This window comes from Lutjanus erythropterus, chromosome 8 (assembly GCF_056507025.1).
Source record: "Lutjanus erythropterus isolate fLutEry1 chromosome 8, fLutEry1.hap2, whole genome shotgun sequence".
NCBI classification, from domain to species: domain Eukaryota; kingdom Metazoa; phylum Chordata; class Actinopteri; order Lutjaniformes; family Lutjanidae; genus Lutjanus; species Lutjanus erythropterus.
In genome coordinates, this window is record NC_139324.1 from 3,013,794 (window position 1) to 3,026,991 (window position 13,198).

At 39.0% G+C, this 13,198-nt stretch overlaps 1 protein-coding gene across 2 annotated transcripts in view; it reads right to left on the minus strand.

Annotated features, from left to right (window-relative positions):
- Positions 1 to 357: 357 nt before the first annotated feature.
- Positions 358 to 13,198, minus strand: part of col18a1a (collagen type XVIII alpha 1 chain a) — a 117,916-nt gene continuing 105,075 nt past the window's right edge. For both annotated transcript variants that reach the window (XM_084724249.1, XM_084724248.1), the window contains exons 25-42: positions 11,080 to 11,139; positions 10,913 to 10,990; positions 10,675 to 10,710; positions 10,504 to 10,557; positions 10,267 to 10,338; positions 8,790 to 8,855; positions 7,971 to 8,001; positions 7,548 to 7,601; positions 7,406 to 7,440; positions 7,176 to 7,307; positions 6,260 to 6,419; positions 6,014 to 6,078; positions 5,310 to 5,438; positions 4,771 to 4,803; positions 4,359 to 4,679; positions 3,039 to 3,236; positions 2,402 to 2,517; positions 358 to 1,838 (exon numbers count right to left, since the gene is read on the minus strand). In XM_084724249.1, coding sequence (XP_084580375.1) covers positions 1,625 to 1,838; positions 2,402 to 2,517; positions 3,039 to 3,236; positions 4,359 to 4,679; positions 4,771 to 4,803; positions 5,310 to 5,438; positions 6,014 to 6,078; positions 6,260 to 6,419; positions 7,176 to 7,307; positions 7,406 to 7,440; positions 7,548 to 7,601; positions 7,971 to 8,001; positions 8,790 to 8,855; positions 10,267 to 10,338; positions 10,504 to 10,557; positions 10,675 to 10,710; positions 10,913 to 10,990; positions 11,080 to 11,139 — 1,854 coding nt within the window. In that variant the 3' untranslated portion in view covers positions 358 to 1,624. The remainder of the gene's footprint in view (positions 1,839 to 2,401; positions 2,518 to 3,038; positions 3,237 to 4,358; positions 4,680 to 4,770; positions 4,804 to 5,309; positions 5,439 to 6,013; positions 6,079 to 6,259; positions 6,420 to 7,175; positions 7,308 to 7,405; positions 7,441 to 7,547; positions 7,602 to 7,970; positions 8,002 to 8,789; positions 8,856 to 10,266; positions 10,339 to 10,503; positions 10,558 to 10,674; positions 10,711 to 10,912; positions 10,991 to 11,079; positions 11,140 to 13,198) is intronic.

Here is a 13,198-nt window from a genome sequence, read left to right on the forward strand (position 1 = left end):
TTACGGTTGTATGAAGTTCATGACCTAACATACTAGGAGAGGTTATACTGATGTATGAGGTCATTTAGTTGACCTCCAGTGACAGTTGAATAGAATAAATAGATGTGATCAATTCTATCGTCATGATTTCATGGTTAAATTAAAGTGAATCAATTTACGGGTTTAGATTAACTGTGAAGGTAAATACCTGATGGATGACTGGTGTGTTGAGCCTCTTGTGGCCACTGGAGACACTGATTGTGGTGGAGTCAATGCCACCAGCAGTGACATGTCCTTGAGTAGGACATGAAACTGCTGGTCGGGGCTGCTGAGTGAAACGTATGAAGGTCACAGTGCTGTCGGAGGTACGTCACAGTATTGTCATAGTTGAAAAAGACTTTTATTCAGTGCCTGGGAGAAACAGTACAGCACATTTTGTTATAAAAATGGATATCCACAGGTTCAGTCAAGACATCAGTAGCACTAAGGTCCAGGTTAGTGTCTGAAATTCAATGCAAGGCTACTGTGGAAACTGTCTCTTTAACTGGTAAATACTGGTTTTCCTGTCCAACACCCGTGACAGCAATCACTCCAACAAAGATTAGCAGCGAACTAATCACTTCCAGCTTACTCACTGATAGGTTTTTATAAAGTGATAAAATGGAAAATCATCTTCTTTTTTCAATTCAGAAGGCTCAATTTCAGCTAGAAGGAATCTTGCCCTCTGGATGTGGGATTATTCATTACAGTGGCGTCTGTGTCCAACAAGGTCATTTAAATTTAGTGTGAAGTAAAAGCATCTGAATGCACTCGAGCAAAAATAATAATAAAAAAAAAACAGCTGTAACATTTACATGTTTGTAGAATAATGAATACAAAAGAAGTGGTCCAATATATCAGCTTATTCTGTAAAGCAGTCCTGGTTGTGTAATAAGGCACAGTTTCTGATCAGAAGCTCTTTAGAAACAGAATTAAATGGTCTGTGCTGTGTAGAGTAAAAATTAGGGTATTTAACACTTTTTTTATTTTTCCAAATCATTTTTTTGTTCCTTACATAACTTCATTTAAAAATAAATATCTATTATCTTCTTTAAATTTAAAATAGTCTTTAAAAGTTTGCTGTACCCCGTCATAAACCACAAATCTAAAATGAAATTGGAAAAAAATGTGGAAATGATCAATACCTAAAATAAAAAAAAAAAACAATAACAGTATGGATATAGCATTATTATAAACATTTCAAAAGGTAAAACATTGATAACATCAAAAAATAAACAAAAAAAAAGAAATCACAAATGACAAACAGGTAAAATATACAGAATTTTTTAAAAAATGGATACGATTTGAGAACGCATTTAGCTTCTCCGCTCTCGTGTCACCCCTTGGAGAAAATATGTGCCAATGCCCCCGAGAAAAAGGACCAACACCCCTCTGTTCGACCCATCTCTTTGGCGTTTATGGAGGGGAGGAGCAGACAATGCAAAGCGTCTCTGCCAGGCAAAGAGCCACGGGGCCAGTTCATCATACGCCACATGTTCAAAAGGCGTCTTATCAGGGAATTAAAACTGTTTAACAAGGGCCCACAACAAAAAACATAAAAAAAAAAAAAAAACAAACAAACAAAAAAAAAAAGGATGGACGGGATTTATTTTTTGGAGTGTGATGTGAAGGCGTTCTCAATGCAGAGGACGATGTAGGAGCCGGAGCAGCTGCTGGAGGTCTGCTGCAGGAGGTGGCCGCTCTGTAGCGATGATGCCAGGCCAGTCACGGCACGGTCGCCCGCTCGCCATGTTTCGCAGTAGTGGTCCGTTTGCCTGTGGCCTTTGTTGCTCGATCCGTGCCAGACCATTTTCTCTGGCCTGGAGGGAAGCAAGAACAAGCACACAGGTCAGAATGTGTATGGTAGTAGTGCTGTATGTGCACAAGTAGAAAACCAGCAAAGGAAACAAAAGCTACTACTACTGAAACAGCTACATATTAGTGCTGCATTTTAAGGAGCAATATGAAGCAGATGTGTGTCCAAAAATCAGTACTATGGTCCAAATAGGGAGTTGGAGCCACAGAGAGTATGTTAAATAACTTAAATCCCTATTTGTCCCTATCCATTAACATTTTGCTAAATTTAACTGTTGCAACCATCTACTACTTCTAGAAGATTATTAATGATTTCTTATGACTTAAACAGACACTTAGTCATTCAGTGAACATTCAGCATTAATTTGAACATGGAGCAGACAAACTAAAACAGTTATTCTGGCCCAGAATAGAAATTTCAAATGGGGACAATGCAGCTGTACTTAGCATGTTTCCTCAATCTCTGCTGCTCATTTTATTATAACTTACAGTAAATATATTACAGATTTCTCCTTTAATGTGAGATTATTTCACAATCAACATGACGCCCAGTTAACAAAAGACTCACCATGCACTGTCCCTGAGGATATCTCTACCATCGAAGGAGTAGATTGGTACATTCTCTCTCATTTTGCTCGCGTCGTCACCAAAGATAGACTCCCAGCTGCTGAACAACACTTGGTCCTGCAAGGGAGAGACGATGAGGCCTTGAATTTAATTTCTCCGACATGATGTGTTGTTGGTAAAGCACAGAATAACGATTGAGACAACAGCAGTCAACCACAAGCATTAAGACAGAATCCAAATTAATGAAAGCCCTTTTCCACCAGATTAGTTCTGGTTTTTGAACCGGGTCTGTTCATGATTCTTGGAACCTTGGTTCTACCTGGTAAACTAACCTGCATTTCCAGCAGTTTTGAGTGGAACCATTGTAATCAAGGATCTGAGCAACAGAGGATGTTGTGTAGTGCACAACAGACACTCTGATTCCCAAGAAAAAAAAAAATACAATTTTTTGGTTTCAGCAGAGAACCAACTTTTCAGGTTCTGAACCAGTTTTGTTTTTGGTGGAAATGCTCAGAATGGTTCAAAATGACGTGCTTGAACTGAAATACGCTGGTTTCATGTTGGTGTTGTTGATGAACCACATCCACTGGTCTTGGTCCTGTGGCAATATTGAAATTTCCCCAGCAGTATCATCTCACCTTGAGGTTCACGATGGGGAAGCTGTCCCTGTCCGACCTGCGGACGATGGTGTGGAGGTCCTGAAGCTTTGAGGACAGGAAAGCTCTGTAGGTCCCCTTCAGACCGACAGCACGGGCCTGCTGGAAGCACAGGAAGTCTGCGCCACGGATTCCTCGCATGTTGCCGGTTTGAGGGGTGTTCAAGGCGATGAGATGTAGCTGAGGAGGAGGACAGGTTTATGTTACAGCCTCTGGAAATCTGGCTTGAAATACAAAAAATGCATTTATTGATATCCAAGTTGACTGTATCTTTGAGCATCCACAAAAATATGAGTGAAAATAAACATTAATAACTATTAAAAACAACTCATTTTGCTGTTTAGACCATTTCTATTTGCAAGTGTAGCACATGTTTGTATGGTATCTCCCTCAGGAGGGCCTGCACAAATGGTAAGTATTTTACTGCACCATCAGCAGCAAAATGTATTTTAACCTCCTACATAAATTTCAGTTTAAATGCTTGCTATTTCTACATTATTTTCACCGCTTTGCTTTGCTGTCAGAGTTTTCTGATGAGAAACTGAAACGGCAATCTATGCTCTGATCAGAAACAGAAATTTTACCTCACAGAATGCAGAAGTTGCTGATCCACTGCTGCCTTGAGTTGATTTGTTTGTTATTGTGTGACTTTGGTGTTTTAATAAGTTACTCTGGGTCTGAACTAATGTTACTTGCTGTGGATTGAGCCACTGGTAGACCAGCAACTCTGTTCTGCAAGCTAAAATGAAGAACGGCTTAATTTCCCCACTGTTGGTCTGCCTCAGAGTCAAAGAGGCAGATTATGGCAGAGCAGAGAGGTTTGATGTGGATTTCATAATAAATGTCCAGAAATAAGCACGCCGAGTTCAAGCCCAATTATTAGAACAGTGTTCAAAAAGATGACAACATTTTGATTTTGGATAAAAGCTCATTTCTAATACTTTTAGATCCTTCCTAATATGTACACAATATGTTTCTTTGTCTGGCATTGTGCAACCCTTACAGGACATTCACACCAAGAACATTAACTATAAAAATATCATTCTAAAAATTGTTATAACTTGTTGTAGTCTACACCATAACTATAAAGGTGTGGTCCACACTCAGCCAACCACTTAAGTTAAAATGATTTTTAGATTTGTAGCTTTTATAGTCATAGTCCTTGGTGTGGACAGCCCTTTACTCTGTCCAGAGAATATGGCAGTGCTTGACCACTAAATATGCTGGGCACTGTATCAGCAAATGTTAGCTTAGCTTAGATACAGTATGTCCGATGATAAGTAACAAATAAAAAATACTCACTCCTGATCCTGATGTGTCCACATGGCCAACAGGCTGTGCTACAGGTGGGCTGGGTCTCCGCTGAGGAGTGACGGGGTATCTGTTGTCAGTGTGCTGCGTGACTAGTCTTCCATCTGTCTGACCTGTGTGCCTCGGGTCTGGGAACCTGGGATCGTACTGTGGAGGGTATCTGGGCTCTACAGGCGGCTGTGGCGGAGGCTCGATGGGTCGTATGGAAGAGCCACCCTGGGAGTAATGGCCAGCTCCGTTGTTGTGGGACTGGTCTTGAGACTGCGGGTACAGAATCACAGGCGGAGGCTGGACCTCTGCCACCTCATTCTCCTTTAAATGAAATTAAAGACATGAAAAGATTATAAAACAGTCAGTGTCAATGTCAAAAGGCAAAACATTTTTTTTCTATTTTTCTTCTTACCAGCTCTCTGTAGAAGGGACTGTAATCTCCAAGCTGAGAGGAGAAAGAAAGCTGGTTAGCAAACACTCAACATAGAATGAATTAATCAGATGTTTTGAACTGTATTACATAACAGCTAATGTATATTGTCTCTATAGTAACATTTAATCAATTTCTTGAGCAAACTTTTTGATAAAAGTAAACAATAAAATGTTACAGTATCTGTAAGCACCATTTGAAGTTATTTTGAATAACTAGACATATAAATGCTTTAAAAAATCTATATAATTTGAACTGAGAATAATGTCAAGTCAAATATACACTTTCCATTGATTGCTGCTCTTTTTGCACATCTAGCACGAATGTGAGCCATACTTATTCCATAAACCAGGGATGCGACAGCAGCTGGGTAAACTTGTTTTAATGTGTTTTTGGCCCCTAGTGGCTAAAAAAAATATTACACCAGCAGTAATAAAACTCCATAGTATGGTTTATGCCTGTTTTGAGGTCTAAAAAGTCAAAGCACTGCATTTTCTTGGGTGAAAATTACGTTACTGTACCATGACTTGCCGCAGCCCATCACGAACTCTCAAATAGAGGTCTGCTTTGTCTATGATGTAGATGAGGCTGCCCTCTGCCTGCCGTCTGGCTGTAGCAAGCATCGTGTCATATGACCTCAGAACTGTAACCTGTGGAAAACAAATACACATGCTAATTAGCTTTTTGTTGAACAGAAACGATCATTACCAAGAACTTATTTTCAGCATGAGCCGAAAGGGCCATGCAAACCAAGAACAATAAAGAACAATAATGTGATCATCCACACTGATGAATGTTAAACAGTGGTGTGAAGCATGTGCTGCACGCTCCAGCTGTGTCAGCAGCTCAGGAAAATGGATACTGATGACTTGTTACTGCTGTGCATTGAGCAAAGAAACAAAAAGAATACCAGACGGACATGTGTTTATGAAATTCTTCAAAGACCAGAGGAATCAGGAATCAGAATCCAAATAAGTTTTTTTTATGCGTAATTTGCAGCCTAATATTACATGATGTAAGTGTTTAAGAAGTTGTAGGCAATACCCTGTAAGTTTAGGTGGATTCTGATTGGCTGTCAGTGTTTCTACTGTTCAGTGATTGCGATGTCGTTACAGCCTCCATTCAATTATAGTTTTTGTTATAGTTATTGTTCTTGGTGTGGACAACTCTTAACAATCACATAGTCACAGTTGGAGGATTATTAAAATGCAGTGATGTCACTTACCCCAGAGGAGAGACCAGGACTTCCAGGTGGACCAGGAGGACCAGGAGGTCCAGGGATACTGACAGCTTCAAATGAAAACAAAAGCTGATTAATGATTTGGTTTATGAACAGCTCCAGTGGAGGAATGTGCAAAAGGAGGCAAAATATGGCTCTTAACGTCTCAAGATTACAACCTGTATTTCATTTAGTCTTCAGAACGTCCCGAGGCGTGTACATTGTATCACATTCAGAATATTCTACACTTACGGTGATTGGGCCGATATGCTCCAGGAAATGAGGGGAATCCCTGGGGTCCTGGAGGTCCAGGTGGGCCTGGAGGACCTGGAGGCCCATCGTAACCAACCCCTGGTGACCCTGGTGGCCCCTGGGGTCCAGGAGGGCCCCTTATGGAATCTCCCTTTGGACCCTAACATGAAAGAAAAAAATCAAAATGACTGGAACATCACATTTTTAAAATGTCTATTGTTTACAAAAATGTAACAATATACTGATATATTGCAATAAAAAAGTCTCAGTACTGCACTAGTCTGTGACAATATATGATATTACATTATTATATTTATAAAACTGACTACTACTACTTCTGACTTCTTTCCACATGCTTGAGTCATTGCTGACTTTCATTTTATTTTATTAAAGAAGGAAAGCAAAAGCACTTTAAAGCTACTACGGGGAGTTATTAACTGGTTATGAAACAGTCAATTTAATACCGATGCCTCTGTATGACCATCAGTGAGAAGACGGACTATTTCTATATAGTTATCTTAATGTCCTCCACCATCAGTCAGATTTTTCATGATATCAGATGAAACAAATGTGTTTACATTTTCCAGCCAAAGTTAAAGTGAGTAGTATGTTAGCCAGTTAAGAAGAAGCAGGAGGAGAGTTTTTGATGTTTATTTTGTGGTTATTACAGTGAAACCACTTGTGTCCATAGGTGTCTCCAAAATCAACAAATATGAAAGTTCCTTGTAGTAGCTTTAAGTCAAAAGGAACAACGGATTTGCTGTACGTCAGATTTATATCTGATTTTTCGAGTCATCATTTTTCTTTCTTTTTAATATCACAATAAATATTGTTATAATGGACTTTTTATTATTACTTTTTACTTTTTTTTATCATGGTATTATCGTACCTTGAGTAATAATGGCATTTTTCTCACCTGCAGGCCTGGTTTGCCAGGAGACCCTGGTGGACCTTGTGCCCCTCCAAAACGTGGGTCATAATATCCACCACCAGGCTCTCCCTTTTCTCCCTTGACACCTGTGTCTCCACGCTCTCCCTTCATTTCATTCTGGTAGGAACAGTTGAACATTATGAAGATTTTTCTTCTAACAGTAAATCCAGCTTTCTAATGAAACTGACTGGTGGTGTAATGATAAGTTAGTTTACCTTAAAAGTGTAAATATCGAAATTAGAGGCTGTTCCTGGAAAAAAACAAAGATGTTTTAGTAATTAAATACCAACGATTCACTTCACACAGTTCTCTAGTGCAGTGGTATGGAATGTAAATTTTATGCTAACTAGGATTTACCTGGGATTCCTGGAAGTCCTCGATCACCACGCTCTCCTTTCTCCCCTTTAATTGCTACAGCAGAAGATAATTTAACATTGGTGAGTTAGACATGATATCCCACAGGTGTATCTCACATTGGCACCATAGGCACCGCATCTTTCATAGTGATGTCCTCTGTGTTTTATCAAGTCATTCTTCAAAAAAGTAAGACTTGACAGCTTAATCTCCTGACAATAGAGTGTATATCCCCTTCAGGCTGAGGCAGCTGGATCAAACTGAAATTAAGATAGAAGTGTTTATCTCTGCAGACACTTTAAAGCTCTCTAAATCTCTCTTCCCTGACTCGCACGTTTACTTAACTTCTCCATCCTGATCCTTCTATCTTACAGTATTATGTATTGGTGCTGAAACTACAAACGATGTGAGTGCTGGAGGTCATACCTGGGTAATTCCTTGAAGTCTCATCATAGCGCTGTGAACAAATAGAAGAAAATGCTCAATTAAGCAATTCCCAACAGCAGAAACAATAGAGGCAAGATTTCTCTAGGGTTAATGCTTAATTGTCCAATTAGCGACTGAGTCAGTAGTTTTCCAACAAGGCAAAAACAACGCAACAAAAGTACCAGATAATGATTGTTTAAAGGCTGAGTTTTCTGCTTACATGTTGAGCTATTTGTCTGTTTATTTATCTAGATAGTTTTGGTATGAGTTGCGGATTTTTGGAGATATCAATCATAGAGATGTCTGACCTCTCTCCAATATAACAGGACTACATGACACTCAGTTTGTGGTGTTCGAAGCCCTAGAAAGTACATTTGAAAAACTCAGTAGCAATATCTCTTTCCAAAAATGATGACTCAACAAAATCCACAGACCTTGCTGTGAGCAGCTTCATGTAGGAACTATTTTCTCTTTACCAAACTATATTCACCAGCCAAATCTGTGCAGAAGGAAGCATGAGTCAAGAGGTTACAGCTCAGCCGAGGATGCCGTGAACATTTATGTCACACTTTGTCATGAGCCTCTTGTCCATGAGTAGATGCACACTTCCTTCTGCACAGTGATTCAGTCGATGGGTGTAGCTTTGTAGAAAGACGATAGTTCTAACATGAAGCTGCTCAAAGAAAGAGACATTGCTGCTGAGTTTTTCCAAATTTGTTTTGGAGCCTTGAGCACCACAAGCAGTGGTGCCATCCAGTTCTGTGAAATTGTCCTTTTATAATAGCTCGCAGAACGAGATTTGGGATCTTGTGTACTCACATTGAAGCGATCAACAGGGAAGGCCGGTCCAGGTGGTCCTGGTGGGCCTGGTGGGCCTGGGACTCCCTGATGAAAACAGTAACAAAGTTATTCACTCCCTTTAACTGTTCAGTGTGTAGACAGAATGTTTCCCATTAGGTTGTGTTGACATTACTGACACACCATTGATAACGTAGACAGCATTTTTGGACAGATTGATTGTTAGCACTGATGCAAACATTACTATATAGTGCTGCACCAATTCTTCATAACGTTGGCATTATAATTCTAACTCAAATTTTGAATGCTGCATGGCTTCTTGTTTTAGGGTAGGACTTGGTCAATATTTACTTTTTCCTACTCCTTTTCAGACATTCAATTATTCCTATCGAAAATTTGCTGTGTAGTTCATTTGTTGCTTTTGTTTTCTTTTGTACTTGTATATTTTCTTTTCTTTGAACATGTTTAAAATAAAATCTAATTAAAAAAAAAACCCTGACATCTTGTGCAGCCTTATTAGGACATTCTTCTAGCAAACAATGACTGACAAATGCACAGCTTTGATTAGGATTAAGGACTCTCACTGTAAGAATCCATTCATTGAGAAACGGTGCATCTACATACATGTTGATGTCTATCAACATTTATCACAGTGGCACTCACTAATTCAGAAACAACAGCTCATCTAAATTCAAAATGAACGGTAGCACACATACTGTGTTTTTTCTGACGAGACAGAAATACACAGCAGAGCAGCTGACATTAGTTAGATTAAACAGAAGATTTATGTTATGTTAGTGGTACTGTACCACATCAAAATAAATTATTTCATAAATAATGTATACAAAATATTTAAATAGCGAGCCAATTACTGTCACTTGAAAACAGATCTAAATGAGAGGCTTTCCTGCTTACATGAGGCTTAATGAAAATAAGCGTATAAAAATGCCGATCAGTATTTGATGCTCAAAGACTCATCGAGTTTGTGAAGTTCATGACATGTGTCACCTGTGGCGGGCTAAACCATTTCTGATAGAAAGCCGGTCACAGACAGATCTCATTCACAGATAGTATAAAAGAAGTGGATGTAGCAATTGAGATGTCACCCACTGTTGTTTTGGCCTACGTCTTAAAGCCTCAAGTTTGGCATTAAGGTCACCTTCTGGGGTCTTTGGAGGAGAGAGTGGAGCAGAGAGTGGGTAGATCACCATGGCAGCACCAGGTTGTCAGACCCTTTAGAATAACCTGCTTTATCTTGTATTTTACTCTAAACAGGACTGTTCACTGAGGTTATAAATCAAGTGAGAAGTAGGGTCATTTTCTTATTGGCTTCTTTTTGTAGCCAGCAGTGTCGCTCCCTGCTGGCTGTTAGAAAGAATGCAGGTTTAAGCACCTTCTGCAATGGCTTCACTTTTCAGAAGATCCATCCACTATTAATACAGTCTATTGCCACTGAAAAATCACCTGTATAAGGGTTGGTAATAATATTAACACTTACTGGATAACCATAGCCAGAACCGCCTCCTGGCTCTCCTTTCTCACCCTTGTATCCATTTACACCGGGGCGACCCTGAGGGGAGAAAAACAGAAAGAATGGTATTGTTAAATGGTAAATGTAACTACAGCAATATATAATTAGGTCAGCAAAATAAAGATATGGTATTTAGAATAGACACACTATTTTATTCAAATATAACAGCATAAGGCAGGAAGGACAGGAGGTAGAGGTACTTACGGGTCTTCCAGGCATTCCAATTTCACCCTTTAATCCAGGAGGTCCATACTGACCCTACAAAGATTAAATCATGAAGTTAAAGATGATGTGAAAATAAAAATACCCCTTTGGTTCAAAACTGTTTGGGTGCAGGAGTGTAGGTATCTTAGATGGGAATGCTCAAACACTTACAGGGGGTCCAACAGGTCCAGGTGGTCCTCTGTCTCCCTACAGGCATGGGAAGGAAGCAAAATAGTTTCAATAGCAAAATACAACTTTAACGAATGAACACACACACACACACACACACACAAAAGCTTGAATACAGAGCAAACAGCAGATCAAAACAGGCAGCAAATTTAGACATGAAACATATCAACATGTACTGCAGAGGAGAGGTACATGCAGACAGTCAGACAGTGAGACTCACCTTCACACCTGTTAGTCCCTCCAGAGACAGCAGATTTCCATCAGGTCCGATCACTAAGCCTGGCTCACCTTTCTCTCCCTGTACAGCAGCAACAAGACAACACAGATCAGTTATGGCCGTGTCTCGATGATGAGTGGCAAAATTAACAACAATCAAAAGGTACTTACCTTGACTCCATAGCCTGGAGGGCCTGGGTCTCCTCTTTCACCCTTTGGTCCAATAGGACCCTGCAGGATAAAGATATAGGCTCTGTTAAATAATAAGTAACAGCTTGGCAGCAGGAAAGTCTTTGTTCCCCCAGGATCAATTCAAGCCCACATGATCTATTAGTCTCTGTCTATACAGTACAGCCTCTGATTTGCTGAGTGGACCACTGTTTAGATATTGACTGTAGATATTAGCAGATGAGATGCACATAGAATTTAAACCAATAATTCAATGAAACCACCAAAACCAGTGAATTGATCCTTTAACAAGTACTGTCTGTGTATGAGAGACACAGGTTATTATTCTATGCCAACAGATTTACTCTTGTTTGAGAAATCTTTTTAGTGTGCCCTACTGTTTAAGGAAATTTTTACTTAAAGCCCCTGATGAAGTGATTTCAAATCTTAAGTATCTCTCCGTAACATTAAATATTAATTACTAAAAGTCCAAGTCAATTTAGTGAGAGTTTAGAGGGGAAAAAAATCATTCTTGGTTAATATTTATCAAGAGTTCAACTCTTAAAAATGTGGTTCATCCACTTCATCATGACTGTGTGGGTGTGGTTCAGTCAGAACAACACTCCAACAACGCTCATCACTTTTTAATTCAAATGTTTAATCCTGATTGGTGCACTGAAATCACCATTTTTAAACTGAGCACTACGCACTTCAAACTAGGGATGCATGCGATAGGTGGACTATAGGATTAAACGCCCCCACCCTCGCTAGTTGGCACCAGAGATACTAGTCATTTAAAATATTTATCAATATTTCATTCATGCACGATGCCAGTTAAATGTTGCCTCTAAGATTTTATGCAGCTGCCCTCCACTAGTTGGGGCTGTGGTGCTGTCAGACGGCAGCCTCTCTCGCCCAGGGTTGCTGCTAGCTCTGCTAACGTTCGCTCTGGGTCCTTTACCTGCACACACTGTGACTGTCTTCGGTCTAAAAAGGTGAAGCGTTTATTGAGTTGTCATGTTTTGTACATTAATGTGTAATGTTTGTATTGCACAGTGCAAAGTAGTGCACATTTCAGTGGCATTTAAAGTACGATTTGGTGATTGTAGACTGATTAACGTCTTCAGATGGCTCTTAATACACAGTATTTTTTTTTGGACAGTGTTTAATATTATAAATGAATAAATTCTATATATATATATATATATATATACATACATACACATATATATTTCAGATCTTTATTTGATGGTAGATTGATTAAATGTTACTTAGTAGGAACCCATCACCTATAGTAGGAAGCTAATATAAAAAAAAAAGGTTTTCACACCCTTTAATTTACTTTAAGAATGAATTAAAGGATGCTCGATAACAAGATGATACATTAGCTAGTGTGCCAGTGGTATGAAATGTTGTATATTATTACTCCATTACATTACATTACATTACACTACATATTACTTACCTGTCTGCATACTTTGGAAAAGAAAAGACAGATGTTACTGATATTACAGCCTATTGCTCGTCCAAGGTTTGGGCATTTCTAATAAAACTATTGCTGCTGGACTATTGCTTGTCCAGATCAGTACAACACTAGATACAGTATAAAGTTTTTGGCTCATTTGTGGCTCATTTTGCCCTTGTTTTCATCTGCTTTCTTAAAGCTACTACAAGAAACTTTGCAACTGTGTTGATTTTGGAGACCCCTGTGGACAAAGTAGTGTTTCCACCTTAATAACCACAGAATAATGTCAAAAATACAATTATGTGAAAAAAATATATATATGAATAAAAAATTCTCCTCTTCCTTCCTTTTGTATTGCTTATGTACTTCTCACTGTAACTTTGGGAAAGTGTAAACACATGCTCATTTAATCTAATTTCAAGAAAAATCTGCCTCAGTGGCAGAAATCAAGATGGTCTCATTTGCTCATGTAGGTTATAATGAGGCATCAGTAATAATCCAGAACTGTTTCATAAGCAGTTAAAAACTCCTTGTAGTGGCTTTAATGTGCTTAATATTGTTATAGGGCATCTTTGGAAGAGTTATCTGTGTTGCCAGATCTCATCAGAGTGTGTTAAGACAGAGACTGGTCTCAAACAAAGTTTTTACTTACTCCTG